The 25,074-nt window shown below is 46.4% G+C and overlaps 1 protein-coding gene across 1 annotated transcript in view; it reads left to right on the forward strand.

Annotated features, from left to right (window-relative positions):
- The first annotated feature begins 234 nt into the window (after positions 1–234).
- Positions 235–25,074, forward strand: part of LOC116885254 (transmembrane protein 132D-like) — a 136,160-nt gene continuing 111,320 nt past the window's right edge. Inside the window, exon 1 of the mRNA XM_032886492.1 lies at positions 235–1,190. Coding sequence (XP_032742383.1) covers positions 235–1,190 — 956 coding nt within the window. The remainder of the gene's footprint in view (positions 1,191–25,074) is intronic.

Here is a 25,074-nt window from a genome sequence, read left to right on the forward strand (position 1 = left end):
TCTCTGGCTCACTTAGCTTCTTTTTAATAAGGGATGGGGCAGTTCCTTTCCACCTGCTTGCGTGGCAAGCACTTTGTCAAGCGAGCCATCTTCCCAATTTCTTTATATCTATTTACATCAACTTCCCATACATTGACTTGATTCAGAGGAGAAACACTGGATAGTTCCGAATTGCATCATGGGTAGTTCAGAATTGCACGATGGGTTCAGCAGTAAGGCAGCGGGTGGTTACCGATGTGCTCTCCGAGTCTACAAATCTGGCGTCTCAGGATCACTAACACCTGCCCTCGGTTCCTCCCAACAGTGACGGAAGGCCGAGGGATCCTGGAGAGCATTCAGCGGTTCTCACTGCTGCCTACCTACCTCCCGGTGACCTACCACATCAACAATGCTGATGTCTCCTTCTTCCTAAAGGAGGCCAACCAGGACATCATGCGCAACTCCAGCCTGCAGTCGCGGGTCGAGTCCTTCCTGATCTACAAATCCAGGCGACTGCCGGTGCTCAACGCCAGTTACGGGCCCTTCTCACTTGAGCAGGTAGTGCCCCAGGACTTGATGCTGCCTTCCAACCCATTCGGATTCACTAACACTTTCTCTCTTAACTGGAGGCTGAAGGCCTACATCTTGCAGGAGAAAGTCTACCTGAGCCATCCCAAAGTGCAGGTGCTCTTCCACATCGTGGGCCGAGACTGGGATGACCACAGGGACGAGAACTTGCCTTGCCTGCGGGTTTTTGCTTTCCGAGAGACCCAAGAGGTTCGAGGTAGCTGCCGGCTGGGTGGAGCCCTGGGGCTGTGCGTGGCCCAGCTGGAAATGCTGCCGGGCTGGTTCAGTCCCCCGTCAGTGGTGTCTGGGCGCAGGAGGCCCACAGAGCAGCCAGAAGGGAGTCCTGTGGAACTGTATTACGCTGTCCAGCCAGGGGATGAGCGAGGCGACTGTGCCAAGGAGGACTCGAGGAAGAGCGGTGGGGCTCCAGCAGGCCACAATGATGTTGATGAATCCAGTCCCCCTTTGCATAGAATTGGGAGCGTCTTCCTTCGGGAGACCCCCAGCAGTCCACCTTTGAGGGAGCTGCGTTTGGATAGCAACGTGGCCGTTCACTATCTCCCCAAGACTGTGCGACAAGGAGATGTCCTCACCTTCCCTATCTCTGTCTCTAGGAACTGCACGGAGGATCGCTTCACACTGAGGTGAGCAGGTTCTCATTGTGTCCAGCCGGGCTGCTGTGGAACTGCCTAGCAGTTCTGCCTAGTCTGGAACTGCCTGTAGATGTTCACATGCTGCGTTCTGTGAAACATAAGGGTTTGTTACATTTCTGACTGGCCGCTTGGCGGGCACACTTCTTTGTAGGATGTACATGTGCACGAGAGGCCATGGGTGTCATTCTTCAAGTGATGCCCACCTTGGTTTTGTTTTGAGAAAGGGTATCTCACTTTCCCAGTGCTTGCTGGTTAGGCCAGTTGGCTGTCCAGTGAGACCCTAGAATCCTCCTTTCTCCACCCTGTAGCATCGGGGTCATTGAACCACAAATCTTCAACACTATATCCTGCTTATTTACGTGGATTCTGGGAATCCAACTCAGATTCCCGTGTTTTCATGGTGAATGCTTTACTGACAGAGCTATCTCACCAGCCCGAAAATATGTTTTAAAGACTTACATTTAATTATGTATGTATGTGCGTGCATGTGCGAGAGAGAGAGAGAGAGAGAGAGAGAGAGAGAGAGAGAGAGAGAGAGTGTGTGTGTGTGTGTGTGTATCCATGTCCGGGTGTATGCATATGAATGCAGTACCAACAGAGGCCAAAAGGGGGCATTGGATCATTCTGGACTGTTAGTTGCCAGATGTGGGTTTTAGGAACTGAATTAGAGTATACTAGAGGAGTGCCAAGTACTTTTAACTACTGGGCCATCTCTCCAAGACCGTAAGATAATTCTCTTTAATATTAACGAATCTCCTAAAATGTCACAGAAGAGTCCCTTGACCTTTGTGGAGATTTGTCAACAAGCTTCAGGACACTGAGGGTTCCTTAAATCAGCCACTTCACAACTGGGTCTTTAAACTCCTCGCAGTTTCAGCGAATCTGCAAACTCAGTTGCGACAGTTGTCAAGGAGGAAGGAGAATGTGGCTTTGCCAACTCAAAGTCTATTCCAGACAGGCGGGCTCTAAGTATAAAGTGGTACCAGGCTTAAAGTTGTCATTTTGTTTCTCCCTGGAAATAGAATGTGCTGTTTAAAAAAGAAGTGGAAGAGCATAAAGGAGACTAAATGGTGGGATCTTGGGTACCTTATGTAAGGTTGGAGCAAAGAGGAGACATTTAAAAGAAGCACTGTGTACTTTAGAAAATGCTCTGGAACTCGCTTTGGAATATGTTAGAGGAACTTGCCTTGTGTCAGTTGTGATGTAACTGAAGACTTTAGCTCCATTTTAAATGTAGGTAAATTTGGCTGCAATAATCAATTAACACAAGCATCGTTGGCTGAACAGCAGTGTCCCAGCAGCGTGACACGACTTGGCCTTCTGTGAGACACTAAATCGTTCTCTTCTTTCTTTTTAAAGCTAGGTTTTTCATATCTCTCTCTCTCTCTCTCTCTCTCTCTCTCTCTCTCTCTCTCTCTCTCTCTTTCTCTCGTCTGTCTACCTCTCTCTCTCTCTCTCCCCCCATCTCTGTCTCTCTCTGTGTGTCTCTGTCTCTCTGTCTCTGTCTCTCTCTCTCTCTCTCTCTCTCTCTCTCTCTCTCTCTCACACACACACACACACACCACATGAGTGCAGTGCCCACAGAGACCAGAAGAGGGCATCAGATCCCCTGGAGATGGTTGTGAGCTGTCTGAAATGGGTGCCAGGAACTAAACTCTGGTCCCCTGCAAGAGCGTCAAATGCTCTGAACTGCTGAGCCGTCTCTCTCCAGCTCCCAACACATTAGGTTTATTGTGATCCTTGAGGATATGAATGTAACCACATGTGGGGTACATATTGCCTGCAGAGTTACAATTTCATTAGCTACTGATCTCATTTCAGTTCCTCATCCAAATTTCATTTCCTCTTTCTTTTCTTTCCTGTCTATCTGTCTATCCATTCATCCATTCATCTATCCATTCTTCCTTTGTTCCCTTTCTCTTCCCCTCCCTCACTCCTCCTCTCCCTTCCTCCCCTTCTTCCCTTCCTCTTTCCTTCTCTCCCTTCTTCTCCCCCTTCCTCTCTCTCTCCTCCCCTCCCTTCCTCCTTTCCACCCTCCTCCTCTTTCTCCCTCCATCCTTCCTTTCTTTCTTTATCTACTCCCTTTTCCTTATGTCTTTGTTTATGAGTGATGAGCTCAAGGAAGCAAGTCATCCTTTTGCTTTAACTCCAAATTTTAAGTTGAGTTGATTGCGAACTGGCATCAGGGGTTCTTTCTTTTTTATTTCGACTAAAGCAGTAGACATTAGTGAACAGCATTTGTCTAATGATTGAACTTGGCTAAAACTGGGAGGTAAAAAACCTTGGCTTTGTGTTCTGTGCATCTGGGGATTAACAAAGGGGCAGGGGGAGGGCGGAACAGTGGTGTAGGAAGACATCTGTGGGCCTGGGACCACACTTGTACTTCAATTTGCCCCTATCTGGCAGATTGCACTGCAGCTGGACATAAGCCCTCTCCATGTCCCGCAAATGTGTGCTTCAACCTCTGAGTTCAGCAACTTTACAGAAGTCGGAGCTTGGCCTGGAGAGATGGTGGGGGGCTTAGGCTGGAGAGATGGCGGGGGGCTTGGGCTGGAGAGATGGCACAGCTGTCTGATCTGTCTTCCCCAGTGCAGATGTACATGCAAAGTGTCCATATACATAAAATATGTAAATTGATAAATCTTAAGGAAAAAAAAGAGAGAAATAGGGTGTAGTGGCATATGCTCTCAATCCCAGCACTCAGGAGGCAGAGGCAGGCAGATCTCTGAGTTCAAAGCCAGCCTGGTCTACTAAGTGAGTTCCAGGACAGCCAGGGCTACACAGAAGAGCCCTGTCTCAATAAATGAATAAACAAACAAACAAGCAGAAAGAGAAAAGAGGTCCCTGTGATAATACATACCATCTTCCATTGTGTATTCATGCCGGTCATCGGCTGGTGATTGGATTCCTGGGCCAGAAGAGGAATCTTACTGTACCCTAGGTTTGGCCTCAAGGAGTGAGCTCTTCTAGCCTTTTCCGGAAGCATCTCTGTGCCTGTTTGTGTACTTTACAAAGGCTTGGGATCCTGTCACCATCGTCAATATAGTAAACGTGTTCCCTGGAGTCCTGAGTGAGATGAGCTATCTTTGCTCTCCCAGAGACCCAACAGGCATCCCCAGTGCTGGGCCACACAGCCCACAGGGCTAGTTTGGGCCTTTGCACATCCAGAAACAAACACATAGCACCCATGTAGGTTTGTTGGCTCTAGTTGTAAGTCAAAGCTTGGGTAATTTCAGATATAGAGAAAAAGAACATTTAATCAGAATCCATTCACTATGAATCTAGTTTTAAATTTTATTCTTGAGAATATATATATATATATATGATATTTAATGAAGTATATCTACTGTCCATTTTTCCCTTCAACTCCTCCCATATCCCCACAACATACACCCTCCCAACTTTATAAGTGCACAGAGGTGGGTGGGGTCATCCACTGGAGCAAGGGAAGCCTACCACTAGGGTCATCCTCAAAGGAAAAAAAGCAAATGAGTCTGCTTCCCCTTAACAGCTACCAACTGCCACTGGGTCCTCACTAGGGGGTGGGGCCTGGAGATTTTCTCCCTCATTCCTGCTGGGAGTTTTGACTAGACTGACGTTGTACATGTAACCATAGCGTCTTTGAGTTCGCAGGGACAACAGCCATATCATGTTGAGAACACAGCATCTCACTGCCTCCCCTAACCCAACCTCTATTTCTTACATCCTTCCTGCCTCCTCTTTATGATGTTCCCTGGGCTTTGATGTTTGTTTACTACACACCTAACATACTCCAATCTTGAGTGGATCTACTCTGTTTATGTAAGTAGACACTTTAAATGTGGTGGACCTGGTGGTGGGGTGGGCTTTTCACTTGAGTCTCCATAAATAGGGGTAGACTTATCTGTGCCTGGACCTCAGGGGAGATAATGTGGAGAATGTCTGAGGGGGTGGGGCTTCTATTCTGGGTACCAAATTATAAGTATGTTTTAATGATTGTTTTCCCTATAACCCCCGTGTGTGTGAGTGTGTGTGTGTGTGTGTGTGTGTGTGTGTGTGTGTCTTATGTGTCTTATGTGTCTATGTGTCTATGTGTCTGTGTGTCTGTGTGTCTGTATATTTGTGTGGATGGGTAGGTGTGGATTCATGGGTGGATTCTCATTGAGAACAAGAAAGCTCCAACAGACAGCTTGTTGTCTTACAAAATCCTTCCAACCCTGCTGCTCTAGTCTTGAAGCCCCTGTTGTAGAAGGAAAGCAAAGCACTTTCATTTCACAGACATCCAAGTTCCTTTAAATCTCAGAAAATGTTTTTCCTTCCCACTGACAACTGAAGCGCCCACAGCGCTTGGGCCCTTTGCTCTGAAGATTCCCGCCCACCATTCCTTTCCCCGTCTCCCTCTCCACAGAACTCAGGGTCCAGAACCACCAATGGCTCAGATTGCACAAATGCCAAGCTGGAGATGACAAGCCTGGGGACCCTCTCTCCCTCCATACCATCTATTCATCTTTCCCCCAGAGAGACTGATTTACTAAGAAGCTCTGATCCTTAGGATGGACTGGAGCTTGAGCCAAATATTTATTCAATGTCAGGGAAACTCATGTGGAGGACAGAGTCCAGAGATGGAAGGCAGAACTAAGACAAATCAGGGCTCTTCCAAGGGCCCTTCTCAAGTTCATTGAGTGAATAGATCCTTCTTAATAGTAATGATTATTATCAAAGAGCACTTATAGCTTGCAGAGTGCTCTGCAGTTTTAAATACTAAATGAGATACCCAAGAGCTCTTTGACAGCCATGCACCTACCACTGTGTCAGATTTCAGATGCTTCGGGAACTTGGGAGATGGTTCGTGCAACAACACGTGCCGTGTGTGAACACAAGGGACTGAATTTGATCCCGGCGCCCATAAAAATTGTCATACGTGATGGGGTGTGGTTCAGTGGCCAGCTATCATAGCCGAGTCAGCAGGCGTTCTACTTAGTGAGAGACTGTCTCAACAAGGTGGATGAGGCTGACCTCTCGCTTCCACGTGCACAGATGCATACAAGCACGTGACTCCCCTACCCCCAAACATGCAAGCATGCACACAGATTCGTGACTGTTAACTAAAACTAAAATATAAAAACTGCTTTGGATCAAGCCTTTTCTGGGGATTTTCCTGCTGAGAAAAGACCTTTAAAAGAGAGAGCAAGGGTATAAAGAAAGAATGTTTGACATGTGATTATGGAGTCAGGATTGAGGTGTGTCTGGGGATGCCCTTTGGTTGCTGTATTAGATTTGCACAGGGATCTCTAGAGGAACGGAACGTATATAAAATATATATTTTTATCTATAATATATTACATGTATTATATATAAAGGGGGTTTATTAGAACTGCTTACAAGCTGTGGTCCAGCTAGTCCAACAATGGCTGTCTACCAATGAAAGGTTCAAGAATCCAGTGGTTGTTCAGTCCGCAAGGCTGAATACCTCAGCTGGTCTTCAGAATCCCAAATAGGCTCTCATTCAAATGAAGGAATGCACTTGCCCACAAGAGCGAGAGCAAGCGTCCTTCATCCGTGTCCTTACATAGGCTGCCAGCAGAAGGTGTGACCCGGATTAAAGGTAGATCTTCCCACTTCAAAAGATCTGGAGTAAAAATAGTTCTTCCTATTTCAAATAATTCAATTAAGAAAATACTCCCTCCTCACAAGTGTACACAACTGCTCAGGTTTTAGTTCATTCCTGTTGCTGTAAAATTATAAAAAATGCTGTCTTTTATCCCACACTCGATCCAGCATCATAGTGCCCCAAGATGTCTGGTAGATATCTTCATCTCAATCAGCAAAAGCCTCTTACCCTCTTTGCTCTATCCCATATCACACTGCTGATGGCTTCTCTCTGAGCCTGTCAACAATCTCTCTACTCGTCTAGTTCCCAAGGCAGGTTTCCACCACGCCAGATACATACATCCCAATTCCGTGGCAGCCTAGTGTCTCCTGCCATCACATACTCTCTTGAACTTAAATCACCATATGAAAGAAGACACAACACAATAACCTCTGATCCAATTGATAAGATATAATTGCCCACCTAGACATACAAAGCCCTGTACACATCCATCCCTTAAGAATACTCATAACAAGCTATCTTGTACCCGCCTTCACCTGTATGACATCATCCTACAAATTCTAGATGTAGTCAAGTTGCCAACCAAGAATAGCCATCACACATGGTTAGCTGCTTTATAGAGGACATGAGGCCCTCAAAACTGATGGGTTGGTTTGGGATTGGTCTTGGCCTTTACTTATTGAACCCCCCGTCCCCATCCCGGGCTCCTGTGAGTTGATCTCCACCCAACAGGACAGCTCTCATTCTAATCGAGGTGGAGGAAGCCAAGTTGCAATCCAGAAGCTGATCAGTTGTAGGCTACACATTCCATAATGGCTTAATTTAACTTTTGTGACTTTAATTAACAGACATTACGTAGAGGACTTCCTGAATGGTCACTGAAGGACTCAAGAATGAATAGCGGAAGGGTGTTCACAGAGCCTATTCTGGCAGGGGAACAGAGGCTGGCATAGACACGCACCACTCCTGCCAGCTCCCTCTGCAGCTCCTTGACATTGACATTGCTCTACCATACAAAGGCCCTTACTGAGCCCCTGACCTTTAATTCCTTACTAGCTCTGAGGGACAGATAGGGGACAGACATGGCTTTTGTTGAAGAGTTTGGGATAACCTTATAAATGCCTAATGACATCTGTTAAACGCATACATCCTAAGACGGAGCATCATTTAGGCAGGCCTATGGGCAGTGACCCTTCTTATCAGGGAAAACCAGGTGTTTGCCAGAAGATGGTTTGTATATGCTTGGCCCAGCGGGTGGCACTATTAGGAGGTATAGCCTTGTGAGAGTAGGTATGTCCCTGTGGGAGTGGGGCTTTAAGACCCTCATCCTTGCTGCCTGGAAAGCAGTCTTCTGCTAGCTGCCTTTGGAACACTCAGCTCCTCCAGCACCATGCTTACCTGGACGCTGTCCTGTTTCATGCCTTGATGATAACGGGCTGAACCTCTGAACCTGTAAGCCAGCCCGGATTAAATGTTGTCCTTATAAGAGTTGCTTTGGTCATGGCGTTCTGCTCACAACAGTAAAACCCTAAGACACTAGATCACACGACAGATGTCTGCTACAAAATGTTGAGTTGCCGTCCACATTGCAGGCACGAGGACACTGGAACTGGCAATTAATGATAATGGTAATACTTACAGTGATGAGGATGATGGTGGTGGTGGTGACAGAGATGGTAATGAAGATGGTAATGGAATATGGACCCTAGATGCGTGATTCCACATTCTCCTTTTCTATGTTGCGCACAGTGTTGCCCACACCTTTCTTTCTGTGTAAACTCAGCCTTGAGTTGCACTGAATCCAGCTGTGTGTGGTTGAAGAGTCAAATCCCTGCAATCTTATGGCGAGAACCAGCTAGAGCAAAGGAGACCACTTTACCCACAATCTCTTTGTTCTCTAGAAAGTGAGTCAGGGCAGCTTCTGGGGCCTCTGTGGGGGATGTGTTCTTTTATTTCTTCAATTCTTATTTATCCAGGAATGGGGGCAGAGATAACAACATGAGTGGTAGGAAGAAAAGTTGCTGCTGGGGGTGGGGGGTTAGCTAAATGAGAAACAGTAGCCTTTGCCTTGTGCTTCTGCGGTTACATGAGTCATTGCCGTAAATGGCGTTTTCAAATACAGAAGCATTGTGTTTGCCCACTGGGCCCACAGGGAGCTTAAGAGAAGTGGCGTAGCTCATGCAGTTAGGCATGGTGGGCACCTGCCTGAACGCTGTCCCTCCTGTGCATCTTAGAAGGGTCCTTGAGACTCACTGAGCCCCAGTTTCTGGGCCCCTTCCTTGTTGGCGTGTGTAGAGCATAAACAAAGAGCTAGGGGACCTCAAGCCCAGGTTGTCAATGGATTCAGTGCCCGGTAGATCAATTCTGCTGGTCGTGAAATGCAGTGCGTCAGGGGAAATGCAAACAGCCAACTTAAGGTCACTTTGAACTCCCAGCATTGATTCGTTTTGAGAGTCCACTGGTAAGTACATAAGTAGCAGGTCTTGTCTAACTTAAACTTCAAAGAACAAATACAGAAAGAAGCATGCTGGAAGCCACTTAGAAGGCATGTTCTTTGAGAATAACTTGGGAGGTATTCAACTCAGCATATTCCAGAGTGAGATGATACAGAGAACCAGGTTGTGGCTGTCTTTTCTTTCCCTGCCTCTGAAGATATAAAAATACAGATGTATTTTTATTTTTCCAGTTTCATGTGTGCACATGTATGTGTCGTGCATGTGTGTTGACATGTACGTGGGTGTACGCACATGTACATGTATTTGTATGTGGAGATACAAAGTTGATGTCAGGAACCATCCTGTATTATTCAAACTCAGAGCTGCCCAATATGGCTACACTAGCTAGCCAACTTGCTCCAGGGATCACCAGTCTTCTAAGGCTGGAATCATCGAAATTTCTGGAATCCAAACTCCAGTCCTCACGCTTGCATGACAAGATGTTTAGCTAGTCTCCAGCTCAGTAGGTTTATTTTTAAAATGTAACAAAAATCATGTTGGTGGGGAAGAGATGGACTAGGGTTGGGGCTGGTTAAAAACATGAGCCAGATGTTGGGGAGGGGAGGACAGACTAGGGGCGGGGCTGGCTAACAAACGAGCCAGATATTTGGGGAGGAGTCACAGACTAGGGGCGGGGCAGGCTAACTAATGAGCCGGAAGTTTGTATGTCTTACTTCCTCTCATCAGACCCGCGGAGTCCTGTATAGTCTCCTACAGAGGAAATAAGACTGGTGGTTTGAAACGCTTGTGTATTTTGGGATACTCCTTCCATTGAGGAATAGGGCCAGGTCCTCCCAGCATCTGCACCTGGCGCCTCAGAAGAATGGTGTAGATGGCTGACTTTGATCTCAGGGGCCTATCAACAGCTCTGACCTGGCTCTGCCATCTTCAGTAGCACCTTTTCTTGGATTCCCAAGCCACCATGTGACAGCTCCAGCCCTCTCCGTTGGCGCTGATGGCCTCATTGTTTGGCCTTTTGTCCCACCCAAGACGGGTTTCCTGTGTTTATTAACCTTTGAGCTGTGTCTCTGCCCTCCCAGTCACTGTTCTCACATTAAGTGTCCAGCTCAGGTTAGTCTCTGGATAAAGGTGCTGTTAATTGAGTTGTCTCTGACTGGGCAGCAATTTAGGAAGACGTTTGTGCCCATGGAAACGGCGGCCCTTTCACAACCTGATCACCTCCGAGTTGCAGAGATCTAACAGTGCCAGCGAGGTTGTCATCTCTTCGTCCCAAGTGGGAAACAGAGCAGGAGGACTATATCGAGCTTGAATTGGCCCTAGCCAAGGAGAAGACTGTCTATAAGTAAGGTGAAACACCACAGCTCCTGGCAGAGACCCAGGCTAGTTGGAAGAAACCAGGGTTGTTGAGGTTTGGTCTTCTGGTTTTATTTTGGTTTTGGTCTACTTTGTAATGCTAAGTGTGGGCTTCCAAAGACCCATTGGTCCCAGAGATGAGAGAGTCCACACAGTCCGCACATATACCTTGGACCCAAGTTATTTATGATTGGTAAATAAAGATGCCAATAGCCAGTAGCTGGGAAGAGGAGACATAGGTGGGGTTTAGGTTTCCTAGGCTTGGCAATCAGAGGCGGGGGGTGGGGGGGACCAAGAGAAGAAAAAAAAAAAAAGGGCAGAGGAGAAGGAGAAGGAGAAGCCTCCATGGGTTAGGGGAATCATGAGAATGTGGCCTTGAGGGCTGGCCAATTGGAGTCAAGAGCAGCCCAGATGAAACATAGTAAGTAATAATTCAGTATTATCAATAGGAAAGTAGATTCTAATAGCATGGAGGGTGGATATCTGCCCAGCTTTTGTACTGATTAAGGCTTATTGTTAATATGAAGGTTATGTGTGCGTTTATCATGGAAATCAATGGTAAAAGGCAGAATAGAAACTCTGGGTTGGAACTAACTATTTCTACAACTTGGGGGTGCCGGGTCACCTCTACTGTGTACTGAGTAGAGGAGTCTAGCAGTGTCTGCTCCACTGTACCTCCAGCTTCTCTTATGTCCTCCTCATCTGGTTTCTTTTCCCAGGACCCACCATGGCTGAAGGCCAGCTCTGTGGTTGTTCTCTGCTCTCGCTGTTTCTCTCCTCTGTCATGAGCTGTGATGGAGCAGGGCCTTCTCCCTGGGTACCCTCCACTGCAGAGCATGGGCTGCTGGGAGCTGAAGCCCGACATCTCTTGACTGAGTGGTCGGGATAGTGAGGATCAAAGGCTGTCAGACGTTTAAAAGCACAGGCTGGCTCCCCAGTGTAACACAGCCTGGCTTTGCTGACGGGAACTTCTGGCCATCTTTTGAAGACGGCGATGCCTCTGAGACTCTGGCCACATCCTTCAGCAGTCTTACTGAATGCAGTTGCCCTTCCCCAGCACACTGGCGGCGTGAACTGGATAATTCCAGGTCTCCATCCAGCCTGTGAGGTGTTCCTTTGGAGCACCCTAGGGTGTCCAGTGGTGCCCTTGGCTGTCATTTTCCCACTTGAGCTGTGAGAACCCCTAAATGGCTCCAGTCTTTGCCAAATCCTCCCCCAGGCTCAGTCACTCCTGGCAGAGATCACAGGGGAACTGTCACATCTTAACTGCTGAGTTCTAGATTTCCCCTTCCAACCTTGGATGACACCCCTGGGGCTGGCAGTTCTCAATTCTTGTGATGCTTCTCTCTAGGGCTCTCAATCATTTCCTCTTTCATGCTGGTGGGAGCCATGAGTGTTCAATAGACGGACATATTGCCCACTGTCCATGGAGAGAAAGCAAAAGCAGCAAAGGGTATAAGGTCCTCAGGGTGTTAACCCAACATGTTCAAAGCCACTGGGATACACAGCTGGGCCAGCTCTGCTCTAATCAAGTGCATGCTTAGAATCTTCTGTAACAGTGTGGCTACAGGCTACCACCTACAGCCAACACAGAGATAATTTAGTCCCAGAACATGTCCTTTAAAAAGGAAAATCCATTTTATTACTTTTACTTCTACATGTGGGTATGCACACATGAGTGCAGTGCCCTCAGAGGCCAGAAGAGGGCGCTAGCTCCCATAGACCTGGAGTTACAGGTAGACCTGAGCTGTTTAGTGTATATGCTGAGAGCTGAACTCGGGTTTTCTGGACAAGTCCCTGCTCTTAACTGCTGAGCCACCTCTCCAGCTCCCTGAAATTACTTTAAGAATTGTACAAACAAAATACTGGGTTGCTACAGTAGACATGTTTTGGGTTTTGTTTTTTTTTGTTTTTTTTTTTTTTTTTTTTTTTTTTTTTTTTTTTTTTTTGGTTTTGGTCAAAGAGTCTGAAGACAGATGTCTTTTGTGAAGCTAACTGAAATGCTGCCTTTGTGAAGGACATTTCTGCAGCCTGTCAGGAGAGTGAGTGTGTGTGTGTGTGTGTGTGTGTGTGTGTGTGTGTGTGTGTGTGTGCGTGTGCGCTGCCTGCTGCTGTTGCTGCTCTAAGAAACCATGCCCCTTTAAGAATGTTTTACAGGGGGGTTGGAGATTTAGCTCAGTGGTAGAGCGCTTGCCTAGGAAGCTAAGGCCCTGGGTTCGGTCCCCAGCTCCGAAAAAAAAAAACAAAAAAAAAAAAAAAAAAAAAAGAATGTTTTACAGGGCCTTGGGAAACCCAAACTTACCACTTGTTATTTTTTTTTCCCACGACTCAGAGTTTTCTTACAATTCCGATTTCTAAGCTGTCTGTTTCTATGTGCACATGTACACACTTGCTGATGCATGTGAGTTCATGTGTGTCTGGGTGTCAGACAGCAACCTCAGGTGTCATCATCTGGGCTGCTGTCCACACCCTTAAAGAAAGGGTCTCTGGGGGCTGCTCATCAGTAAGGCTAAGCTACCTGGTGAATTAGCTCTGGGGATCTGCCTGTCTCTGTCTCCCCAGCAACAGGATGACATTCTCCCAAACTCTTTAACATCAACAGCAAAGAAAGCTCAGGGGTTTTCATTTCAAAGTTCAAATGGAAACGATGCAGGAGTTGAAGGGCCATTCCTGCCTTCATCACCATGCCTGAACCACAGACAAGAGGGTTCTGTGCACAGAGCTGATACAGGACTGTCTTCTGGCCTAGTACTGGATCCCTTGACCTAACAGACCTGTGTCAGTTTTCAAAAGGAGCAAAACTCATTGTCAAGGTTGGTTACCCTTTTGGTTGCCCTTGAGTTGGGCAAGATGCATTTGGTCTAATTAACTAGCTTACATCTGCCCTTTGAACTCTCAAATCCACCACTTACGGGGGACTCAGAGGTGAAGGGCATTGGGTAATGGTTCTTAATAAAGTAGCAGGAAGCTGTGCTTAGTCCCATTGCTTCTGGAAGCTGTTGGGTCCTGGCGGCCCACACTCTAGAGCAATGCACAGGCTGGCCTGATGGCTACTTGTCTTTATGGCAGATGAATATGCCTCTCTTCAGCCTGGATGGTTGCTTGCCCCTGGAGCCCTGTCTGCCTATGCTCCTCCTCCCTGGGACCTTGGATTCTTTGCAACCCATCCAATTGTACTTCCCCTGGCCTGTCAATTGCTGATCCCAGAGATAACTTTTCCCAAATGAAAGATTATTTTTCATTACTGATGTTTCCTAAACTTAGGTATCTCACAAGCCAGTTACCTAATAATTACCAACTGTGATACCCAGGCTCTTTGGTCCCAGGCCACTGCCATGTTTTTGAAAGTTAATTTTAAAGGGTTAGAGAGGGGCTGGAGAGATGGCTCAGTGGTTAAGAGCACAGATTGTTTTTCCAGAGGTCCTGAGTTCCATTCCCAGCAACCACATAGTGGCTCACAACCATCTGTAATGGGATCCAATGCCCATTTCTGGTGTGTCTGAAGACAGCAACAGTGTATTCACTTACATTCATTCATTAAATAAATAAATAAATAAATAAATAAATAAATAAATCTAAAAGGGGGGGTTAGAGAGTGGCTCTACAGTTAAAAGTACTGCCAACTTTTGTGGAAGACCTGGGTTTGATTCCCAGAACTTGCATGGCAGGTCACAACTATTTGTAACCCCAGTTCCAGGGGATCTAACACCTTCCTGTGACTTCTATTAGTATCACACGACAGTGCATAGACATTCATGCAGGCAAAACACCCAGACACGTAAAATAAAAGAAAGAAAAGCAACTTTAGAGGATAGATACTGTGTAAATGTCACAGCTACTAAAGCCTATGGTATTATTACAGTGTGGTGGCTCTCTCATAAGCAGAATTTAGTGATGGAGAGTCACTTGTGGCTGAGCGAGGAGAAGGCTGTTCTATGGAGCCTTAGGGGGCGATGTTGTTGCCCCCTGATTAAGATGGTCTCATGGATCTATGCACATCTTTAAGACTTTTAAAACTATATATTAACTTCCTTTGTATACCCACATACCTATCCATCCACATACATGTACATGCGTGTGTGTGTGTGTGTGTGTGTGTGTGTGTGTGTATGTAGCTTGCATGATTATGTAGGTTTATAAAGAAGACCCAAGAAACTCCTAAACTGTGACTTTAATGGTGAAGGAATGATACGGGTTTGACTCCATCTTGGATCACGTTACACTGAGTCAGTCTGTTACAGTAAGACAACCAGACCATTCTAGCCCCTTCTCAACCGAATGGGCTCTGTTTGATTTTGGTTGCCTCTAAGCCACACTGTTCCCTCTGTAGATGTTATAGAAGGCAACACAAACAGCTGTAACACACAGCCCTAGGTCTCAGATGCCTAGCCCAATCCATGTGCTGTGGTTCACACAGAGCCAGTGACCATGGGAAGGCGGCCATGAAGTGGGGCCGCAGCTATCCCTGAGGTCTGCCATCTTATGGGACTCCTTCACATGTAGACAACAGAGAGGAAGTGAGAATGGAGGACCACGGGAATCATTTTACCTTGTATGCCTTTGACCTGCACATGCTCACCTGGCTAGAAGAAGTGACTAGCTGTGGAGACCAAGGTCTGCTTAGGAGGGTGTTTGGAAATCTCCCTCCTTTTCTCCTTGGGATTATTCTTGATCCTTAAAGGAAACCTCCTTCCACCCAGCTCAAGATCCCTTTCCCAAAAGGTCTGTCTCCTCCTAACTCATTGCCACCTCCAATGCATACATTCATGCTTATGCCATATAATTTTCCACCATTGGGTGGGAATGCATTGTGGCGTCCTAGGGTCCGGGTCATAAGCACAGCTTGGACCTTCCTGGTCCTTAGGCTGTTCGTCACTCAGCTTTCCCTCTCTGCAACAGGACAAGCATCCACTTAAATGGACGACTTACTTGTCCCACTCTGCCAGAGATTCCATTTGTGCTGCATTACGTCAGCTGCTTTAGGGGTCTACGACAAGGAAGAGGATCAAGGTGGAGCACATGGAACTGGCCACTGCTTGTTGTGGGGAAATACTAAAAAAGCTATCCATGCTCTCTCCGGCAGGCACTGGGTGGGCCTGTTCTCATTCCGGCTCTCTGACTCAGATCTCAGAAATCTCTCCACCTGACTCATTGAGTTCCCATGGTGGGTCATGGCCATGCCAGCCCCAGGTATCAAATTTCCATGGCTAGCTGGGATGCCCTGCCACTGTACCTTTCTCTGAAATTCAGTTGAGCCCCCCTCGTGAAGGAAAACACCACACAGTCTTAGTTTAGAATCAACAGGTAACATAATCGTTGGGCATAACAACTAACAAGCCATTCTAGATTAAATCCTCCAGTGGAGAATCCGCCATTTAAACAAGGGGGTGGGAGATGGGGGAACGGGGCAGAAAGGGGTCTTGTCGGCTACATTTTCCCTCTCAGCTCTCCTTTTCCAAAAGCCAGTCAGTTTTTTCTGCCTCCTCTCTTCCCTCTCCCGACCCGGAAGTCCCGCCTACCCCTCGACCAGTGATTGGTTCCTAGAAATCATTATTCCTTAGGGAAAGACTCACAGGAAGTCACCTGAGTAAGTGATTCATTCCTTGTCCCGGCAAGCAGAATCAGCATCAAAATACAAACAGCATCAGAGTTATCCAAAATGCTCCCTTCGTGGTGATCAGGAAACAAAATGAGAAGAAAAGATTGCATGACCCCGTGACCTACTTCCTTTTTCTAGGTCCTACCTCCTCCTAAGGGTTCTACCACTTCCCAACAGCACCAGCAACTGGGGCTAAGAAGCTTTTAGCACAACAACTTGAGGGGACATTCAAGACCAAGCTATTGCAAATCTGTGTGGGTAAACCCTTTTCCCTGTGTGATCCCATCTTGCCCTGCTATACACTCTCTGGGACCTGTCATTTAATTCAGGGAGACAAACCAAAACCCCATTCCATGCTGTGCTATGCTTTTCGGTCTGCTGACTGCAAAGTAGTTATTGTTTATTGTTACAGCTTCTAATGGCACCTCTCCTTATCCTGAGACCGGCCCCTTGGTCAGTATATGCACCCAGCACTATGCCTTTGGGAAGCCACCTTATACCCCTATTACATCCTCCCTTTTGCCCTCCTCAATTCACCTGACTTGCTACGTTCCCACCATTTCTTTGCTAATTGTCCAATATCCAACTTTCTTTCTCCCCCTGGTTCAAATGAACAGTGCTCTGTGGGCATTGAGGGCAGTTTCTGTGGGGCCACGTGAAGGCCATGTGTGCTTCTTCCCCATGAGGATTCCTGCAGAATACTCATGCTTCACATGAGAAGCATGTTACATGATCCTTTTACCACTGCCAAAGCATGTCGCCATCACTAAGCAAGAACACACCAGCCATCTTCCTTCGCAAGCTAATGCTGGTTCCCAAAGTTGAAACGCATTTCACTTGGGGTTGTGATTCTCTGTCTCCCTCTTCTATTTGGTTAGCGATATTACACAACAATATTTTTATATATTCTCTCAATATTTACCTATTCTTTGTTCTCTCTCTCTCTCCTGCCAAGAGACAGTTTCAGTGACTCCACAGCCCAGTGAGGGAAACATCAGAAATATTTCCAAGAGTTTTTCATAAACGCTTCCAAATTCAAATTATTTCTCCCTTCCCTTTTGCAAACGGGGAAGAGAATGAATACAGAGTCTGCCAATTGTACATATGTGTGTTCCCGGGATCCCTCAGCGCTGGGCTCCCTCCGGCTCGCAGCCCACTGTGATGTCTGCTGGGGCTTGGAGGAGCCGAAACCATTGTTTCAAACAACAGAAAGAAGTTTTGCTCTTTATAGAGTCTCATCAGTAGAATTAAAATAGAATTTATTTCATATAAAATGAGAGAATGATTAAATTTCCCTCAAGACCCCTCCACTGCAACCTGACAGCTCTTAATTATAGAAAAGAGTCAGAATTTCAGATTGGCACATTTTCTCAAAATGAACTAAAACATACTGTCACTTTGAAGTTTTTAATGATTAGGCAATAGATAAAATCAAAGTGTATCAGAGTGTGTCTAACGTGCTTATTTTAGCTGCGTCTAATGGGATATGTGTTCTCCCACCTGCTATAGAGGCTGAGTGAGGCAGGGGGATCACACATTCAAGGAAAACAGAAGTGAGGGGTTTGGCTCGGTGGTGGCCGGCTAATGTTTAGTCCTTCACACCACAAAAGAGGCATGTTTTATATATGTTGAACTGGTTACAGCTGTTAGGTTGGAGTAAACTTTAACTGTAGTTTTTAATAAAGTCATATGTACTGTTCTCTAGGAGTGGATATGAGAAGACTCTTCAGAGATGTTGGGGGTCACAAGTGAAACCAACCTTGAATTGGTTTTTAGAGCAAATTGAAGAAGGGTCCCTAAAGTAAATTGAAGAAATCCTCAAATCTTATGGCTAAGAACTTAGAAGTTGCCAATGACTGTGTCTTTAAACAAAAGACAGATTAAGAAAAGGGCTGAAAGCACAACTGGATGTCCTTGAGAAAGGGCTATTTTCAGATGACCTAGATGGACAGCAAAGGAATCAAACCCCCTAAGTAAACATTTATTAACAATAAATAATTTTATACATTAAAAAAGAAAAAAGAAAGAAAAGCACCACACACTGCAGGCATGCGAGCTAGACGAAGGCGGAGTGAGTTTCGAGCCACAGAGATGTCCATCACTTGCCCTGCAAAGCCTAGAACCTCTGAGGAAGCAGTTTGCAAACAGCGCTACAAGCTGACAAACCACGAAGTGCTTGCTTATTTATTCCTTGTGTAGAAGAGGTCGGTAGGCATTTTAAGGAGGAAATTAAAATGCTAATTTCCCCCACTGACTGCAAGAGTCCGGAAAACTGCTTTGTCTTCTTCCTAACGCCCTGTTCATCTCTCCAGTTCCTTGGTTTTTTGGCTTTTTTGCTTTTCTGCATCTCCTGAATCCAGCTTGCCTAGCCTGAGCTCTGCAGACTCCATTAATGTCTGGGGCTCCCCATGCTGATCTAACTATTCCCCCCCTTTCTTTTTATTTTAAAGTGTGTGTGTGTGGGGGGGTGCATGTGTGTACATGGATGGGGACTGATCAATATCAGTTGTCTCCCTCAGTCACTCTCAGAAGGATCTTGCATGTAGCATGATGAAAATCACTGAAACGGATTGTTGGGGGAGGGGAGTTTATCAGAAGAGTAAATAGCACCATGGACAGACGGACAAACAACAGTAGGGTAAGGGTTCTGAGGAGAGTACCACCCCAGTTCCAGAGACAGACAGACACCATGAGTGGGGAAGCACACCCAAATGGCAGAGTCAGGGTCTTTCTTTTTTTTTTTTTTTTTTTCTTTTCTTTTTTTTTCCGGAGCTGGGGACCGAACCCAGGGCCTTGCGCTTGCTAGGCAAGCGCTCTACCACTGAGCTAAATCCCCAACCCCTAGTCAGGGTCTTTCTTATAGCTCCCTGAGGATGGTGCTTGCAGAGCACAAGGCTGAAACCAGACTCCCTGATTCCCTGGCAGGAGGCAGGGGAAGGGTTGAGGAGCAGGCTGTGTGGGCAGTGATGCCACACATTAGCCATGTAAATGTAAAGTCGCTTCCCCAGATGCAGAGCCTGGGGAAATGTCTTAGCAAGGGGACTCACAGACAATATGACAGCAGGTACCTGTCAGGGTCCGTGAGAGGGGAAGGGTTGTTGAGGGTGTTGTGTTCTGAGCAGCAACCGGTGTCTAACTTTACATTCAAGCTCTTTTTGACCTGTTGTTGAGACGGGGTCTTTCATGAATCAGGCTGAATGACCAGCAAGCTTTGCCTGTCACTCTTTCTCCAGTGCTGGATTACAGCCACAGGCTGCCACTCTCGGCTTATTTTGTGTGTGGATTCTGCGGAGCAAACCCAGGTTCTGAGGCTCCTGTGGCAAGCACTTTACTGACAGAACTGTCTCTCAGTCCTAAGCCTACTCTCCTAGAATATCACAGCTGTTTTATGAACTGTAACAAGTTATTATAGGACAATGATCCCAGCTGCCTAGCGGAAGGCACCACTATTACGGTTGAGGTAGTGTAGAGTAAAGGCTACCCAGAATAGAGTACACTCATCATTGTAGAGGATGACAATGTCTTCAGATTGTTGCTCTTGCGAAGAACAACTTAGGGGAATGAAAGGCTTTATTTTGCCTTATGCTTCCAGATCACAGTACATCATTGAGGGAAGTCAAGACTGGAACCCAAGCAGGAATTATGAGTAGAAACTATGGGAGAATATTGCTTGTTGATTCTTTCACAGGCTCGTGCTTAGCACTGAGCTAAACCCCCAACCGCCTTAACCTTTTTATACCTCTTAGAAATATCAGCGTAGGGAATGGTGTCACCCACAGTGGGCTGGGCCCTCCTGCATCAGTTAACAACCTAAGCCATTCCACCACAGGCATGCCCACAGGCCAGTCTGATCTGACAGTTCCCCTATGGAAAGGTTTTTCCTGTTAGATGACTCCAGGCTGCTTTAAGTTAGTGCTTAGGTGGTTCTTATTGAAAGATAATGCATATCTATGGAAAGTAGGCCGAGATGAAGTTACCCTCCAGAGAAGCTTTGTTGGGATAACAATAGCATCAAGGCCCTAGACCACCATGGTAGCACCCTGAAGGGAGACAGCATGAACTCTAGGGTCCAAAGAACAAAAGGGTGTTTTGGGAGGGGATAGAGAGGGTACTAGAGAGAAGGAAGTTACATCCCATGGGATCTAGGGTATTGCTAGATCTCAATATTCCATTGATTGATACAAGATACATAGTTGTGCCACGAGGCAGAGACTAGAAAGGCAGGCTTTGTTTGCAACTGCAAGAGGGAGTGAGGAGGCTCCATTCTTTTAAGATTTGAAAGTGTGAGTGTGTGTGTGTGTGTGTGTGTGTGTGTGAGTGTGTGTGTGTGTGTGTGTGTAAATTATCTATTTGGACAGCGCTGCAAAAATGTGGGCTGACTTCTTGGAGAGGGGCAGCTGGAGAATCTGTAACCCAAGAAAGCACTGGAGGCTAAACTGTGTTACTACGAAGAGGTGCTAAGACCGTAGAGTTAAGAATGCAGGCTCTAGGGACAGGCTGCTGGAGGCTTCTCCACCATGGACAGATAAAAACAGTTCGTAGCTTGTGGCAGTTTACATGTTCAGTTTGTTCAGAACAGAAATTCTGTGTTGTGGTGGCTTAGGAAGCATTATTTGTAGACGCCATTGTCGAAATGGTTGTGCCAGTGTCTGAGGATTTTGTGGCTTTTAAAATTTATTTTTATTGTATTTTATGTGTATGAGTGTCGGTTTGTCTGTCTGTACATCTGGACGGCGTGCGTGTGCAGTGCCCACCAAGTCCATGACACAGTGCCAGATGCCCTAGAACTTGAGTCACAGGTGCTTCTGAGCCACCAAGTGGGTTCTGAGAATTGAACCCGGGGTCCTCTGGAAGGACATCAAGTGCTCTCAACGGCTGAGCTATCTCTTCAGCCCTCTGATGATTTTATTTTCCCACTGATCAGAACTAAGGGTTCTTATGCTTTCTGAGCAAGCCTGCTCTCTAGGATATACTTTATATTCTTTTGATGAAAATTACCGAACCCTGAGAAGAAAAGTATCTCTTGGAGGCATTCATTCTCCCTCATTAGCATGTCCCCTAATGGTCCTGTCAATCTGGTTGCGAGATCGTGCTGCTTCCCGCCAGGCAGGTGACATTCTCCCTGAAGCCGAGACTCTTTCCCTTTCAGAAAACCCTGGCCTGGCAGGGCTCAAGCTGTGGTGAGAACCAGGCAGGACATCATCTAGAGAAGAGCTGTGCTACAAGATCCCATTGCTTTACCTGGATGGCCATGATGGGTCTTGATGTCATCATATCTTCTTGGCTCCATTTAAGCTGGAATGGCAGGATTTCTCTATTCTTTTATTTCTTTGTGGACACGTGTACTCAGAGCATGAATCATCTTCAGTCACTGCCCCCATTATTTTTTGAAACAGGGTCAGTCTGTCTATCATCTAACCTGGAACTGGCCAGCGAGCTGCAGGGATCCCCCTGTCTCTACACCAGCGCTACATTCCAGCCTCGTGCAGCTGTGAATGGCTTTATACGCAGAGGCTGGAGACTTGAACTCAGGTCCTCATGGCTTGACAACAGGCACTTTATCAGAGCTTTCTCTTCAGCCCCAAAGTCAAGCCGTGATGACTCCTTGCTTGGAAAGTATGAGAAGCTATGTAGGCATCATATTTCTCCTCTATGCTTTTCTCCTATCGGAAGGACCTTCAAATCATGGTATTTCCTTGCTTGAGAATCTTCCAGCCCCATCTATAATCTGCGGCAGCTCAGCCTGGCAGTGTGGTTCCCTCTCCAGTCTCTTGAACAAAGCAAATTCATTTGTTGACCACTGAGACCATCACACTACTTTGTGTAGCCTTAGAGTTTTGAAAACCTACCGTGCTAGGGCTCTTAAACACTCTGACCTCCCTTCTAGCCCACCAACCAAAAGGTAGGGAGAAAGATGGTTAATGGGGAATATGGACCTGCATAGAAGTAGTTCTTTGGGGATGACACCAGTCTTTGTCGTCAGGATATCAACAGTGCAGTCCAATCTGCAAACACCAGACACAAACCAGTAGCAACAGCTCGCAGGTTTCCACAGCAGAATCGGCAAGAAGCGCCTGCAATATCATGAGAAGTTCTTTGGTGCCTCTCGCTCTTCAGGATTAGCGAAGACCAGCAAAGCATTGCAAGGTGAACTAATGCAAGGGCCTCCTCTCACTGTCTGTGGTCTCTAAACATCACACACCCTCTCGTGTATCTGCTTCAGCAAAACATCCTTTCCCAAGACAGCTTCCAGGAAAACATTACGCGACACAGCTGAGTTTCCAAAGAAACCAGAGATTTTTACTTCAACTGTGGATTTAAAAGTCTCTCTTCTCCCGTTGGGTCTTCACAAATAGACGGCCTGTTGCTTTGTTATCAATTATTCAGAATTAATTTGTGGTCCCCCCCTGCTAGAAAACTACTAACCGCCTAGCCAACGTTTGCTGTCTACCCTGCCCACTCCTTGCTAGTAGAATTTTGACTGACTTATCCTGGAGTCAATTGGTCCATTTTAATTCTTCTCTTTCTTGAATCCTTTATGGTCATGGTTGGTTGTTCAACCCAGTATGTTCTGTGGAGAGTTAAACAGTAGTTACTAGATGGTCCTCATTAAAGATACAAATAGCTAAGCACATCCTGTCTTTATCTCTATTCCTGCCTGGTGCAGCATCCTAGTCACTGGAGTCAGACTCTGACTTTGAATCAGGAGACTGAGGGGTTGGAATCAGGAAACAGAGTGGGAAGATGGAAGGAAGGTGGGCCTTTGATGGATGGCTTCTCATATTCCTGGGCTTCTCCAGCTTCCCATATCAGTATTTCTTTGAGATGAGATAAATCAGGTCACTAAATAACTAATAACTAAATAACTGTATTTATATCTTTTAATTGTAGCCCAGAGCGAGCCTGATTGTGACTGGCTCATACAGTCACCTAAATGCTCATCATGTCCCTAAATAACTGTAATTTTATCTACTAAATGTAGCCCACAGCAAACCTGATTATGACTAGCTGTCCTTTTCTGTTAGCCAACCGGAGCCTAGCCTCAGAGCTAAGGTTATGAGCTCTGTCTGTGCTATTCCTTGGCTTTGCTAAGTAACAACAATGACCTTCTCAAGCCTGACTTCTCTTCGTGAATAAAACTGGAAGGATAGAAGAACAGGTGATAAAAGTTTCTGTGGATATAGAGGTACTGCCCGATGCAGGGGGAGATGGCTCTGTCTTAGCTCTGCAAAGGCTAAAAGAGACTCTGACTCTGAATCTAAGCCCAAAGTCAGGCACATTCTCATTGCCTTTGAGGAAAAGTGTCCAGGGCAGCAAAAGACAGAAGCTTGCATTCAGCTTGTGCAGCTTACATGGGGTCTGAAGGCCCAGCACAGGATCCTGACTGTTCTGTCTGCTCTGTCCAAGCAGAAAACCTTCCCCACTGCACTTCTTTTTTTTTTTTTTTTAAGGTTCATTTATTTATTTTATGTATATGAGTTCACTGTAGCTGTGTTCAGACACACCAGAAGAGGGCATCAGATCCCATTACAGATGGTTGTGAGCCACCATGTGGTTGCTGGGATTTGAACTCAGGACCTCTTTCCAGAGGCTCTTAACCACTGAGTCATCTCTCCAGCCCCCTCCCCCCCCTACATTTCTGATGCACTTTCGATCTACGGATATGCTCAACCTTGATCCCTCTGTGTCAGATATAACCACAGTCATCCTACTGTCATGTAGAACCCGTGAGGATAGGAATGGCTACATTTCATGTAGATACCCTAGAATACAGGAGACTGGGTACATCTGAAGATCTGGGGCCCCCAAATCTAGCGTCTGACCAAGTGGAAAAGGTGCACAGTGGAGAGGGAGGGAGGGAGGGAGGGAGGGAGAGAGGGGGAGAGAGAGACAGAGAGAGACAGAGAGAGAGAGACAGAGAGAGAGAGAGAGAGACAGAGAGAGAGACAGAGAGAGACAGAGACAGAGAGAGACAGAGACAGACAGAGACAGAGAGAGAAACAGAGAGAGACAGAGACAGAGAGAGACAGAGACAGAGAGAGACAGAGAGACAGAGAGAGACAGAGAGACAGAGAGAGACAGAGAGACAGAGAGAGACACAGAGAGAGCGTGAGCGCCCATGCATACATTAACGAGCATACTCACTTCATCTTTACGTAGTGTCTCTAACACCTCTCGTTATCCAGCTTCATGTTCTTAGATGAGCACACATCTGGCTAGAGCAAACTGAACGTGTGGGTTGCATAAGACCAACCGTAGGTGTACAGGAAGTTCCTAGGCTGCAATTTTCACTTGACCTGTGGTCAACCATAGTCTGAAAACATGAATCAAAAGCTTCCAGCAATTAACAGTGACTAAATTTCGAAGCACTGGCCATTCTGATCAGCCTGGCGAAGTCTCATGGTGTCTGACTCAGTCTCACCATGGCTGTCTATCCACTGAGGCCATAAGGCCTCTGCTACCTGCCCGTTATACACATAGTAACCACCTCAGTTATCAGGGCAGCTATCTGGGTGTGGGAGCTCTTACTGTCCATCGTGGCCCTGGTGCGTAAACACAGCAAAGCTGTAAAGTAAGGGGAAAAGGTAAAAATACAATTAAGTTCCTGTCTACTTACACAGTTTTGTTTTATTTTAGAGGTAGAATATTGTTATGTCGCTGGCTGGCCTCAAACTCTATGTAGCTCTGGCCCTCTTTGAACTCATGACCCTCCTGCCTCAAGATTCTATGTCTCACCACCCCCTGGTACAGTTAGATATGTTGGGAAAAGCCATTAATGTAAATTTTGTCAAAGCATATTGTCTACACTTACCCTGTCTGTTTTTGTCACTGATCTCTTAGTGTTTCTGATTCAAATAAAGCTTTTACATAGGGGCG

This window comes from Rattus rattus, chromosome 16 (assembly GCF_011064425.1).
Source record: "Rattus rattus isolate New Zealand chromosome 16, Rrattus_CSIRO_v1, whole genome shotgun sequence".
Lineage (NCBI taxonomy): Eukaryota > Metazoa > Chordata > Mammalia > Rodentia > Muridae > Rattus > Rattus rattus.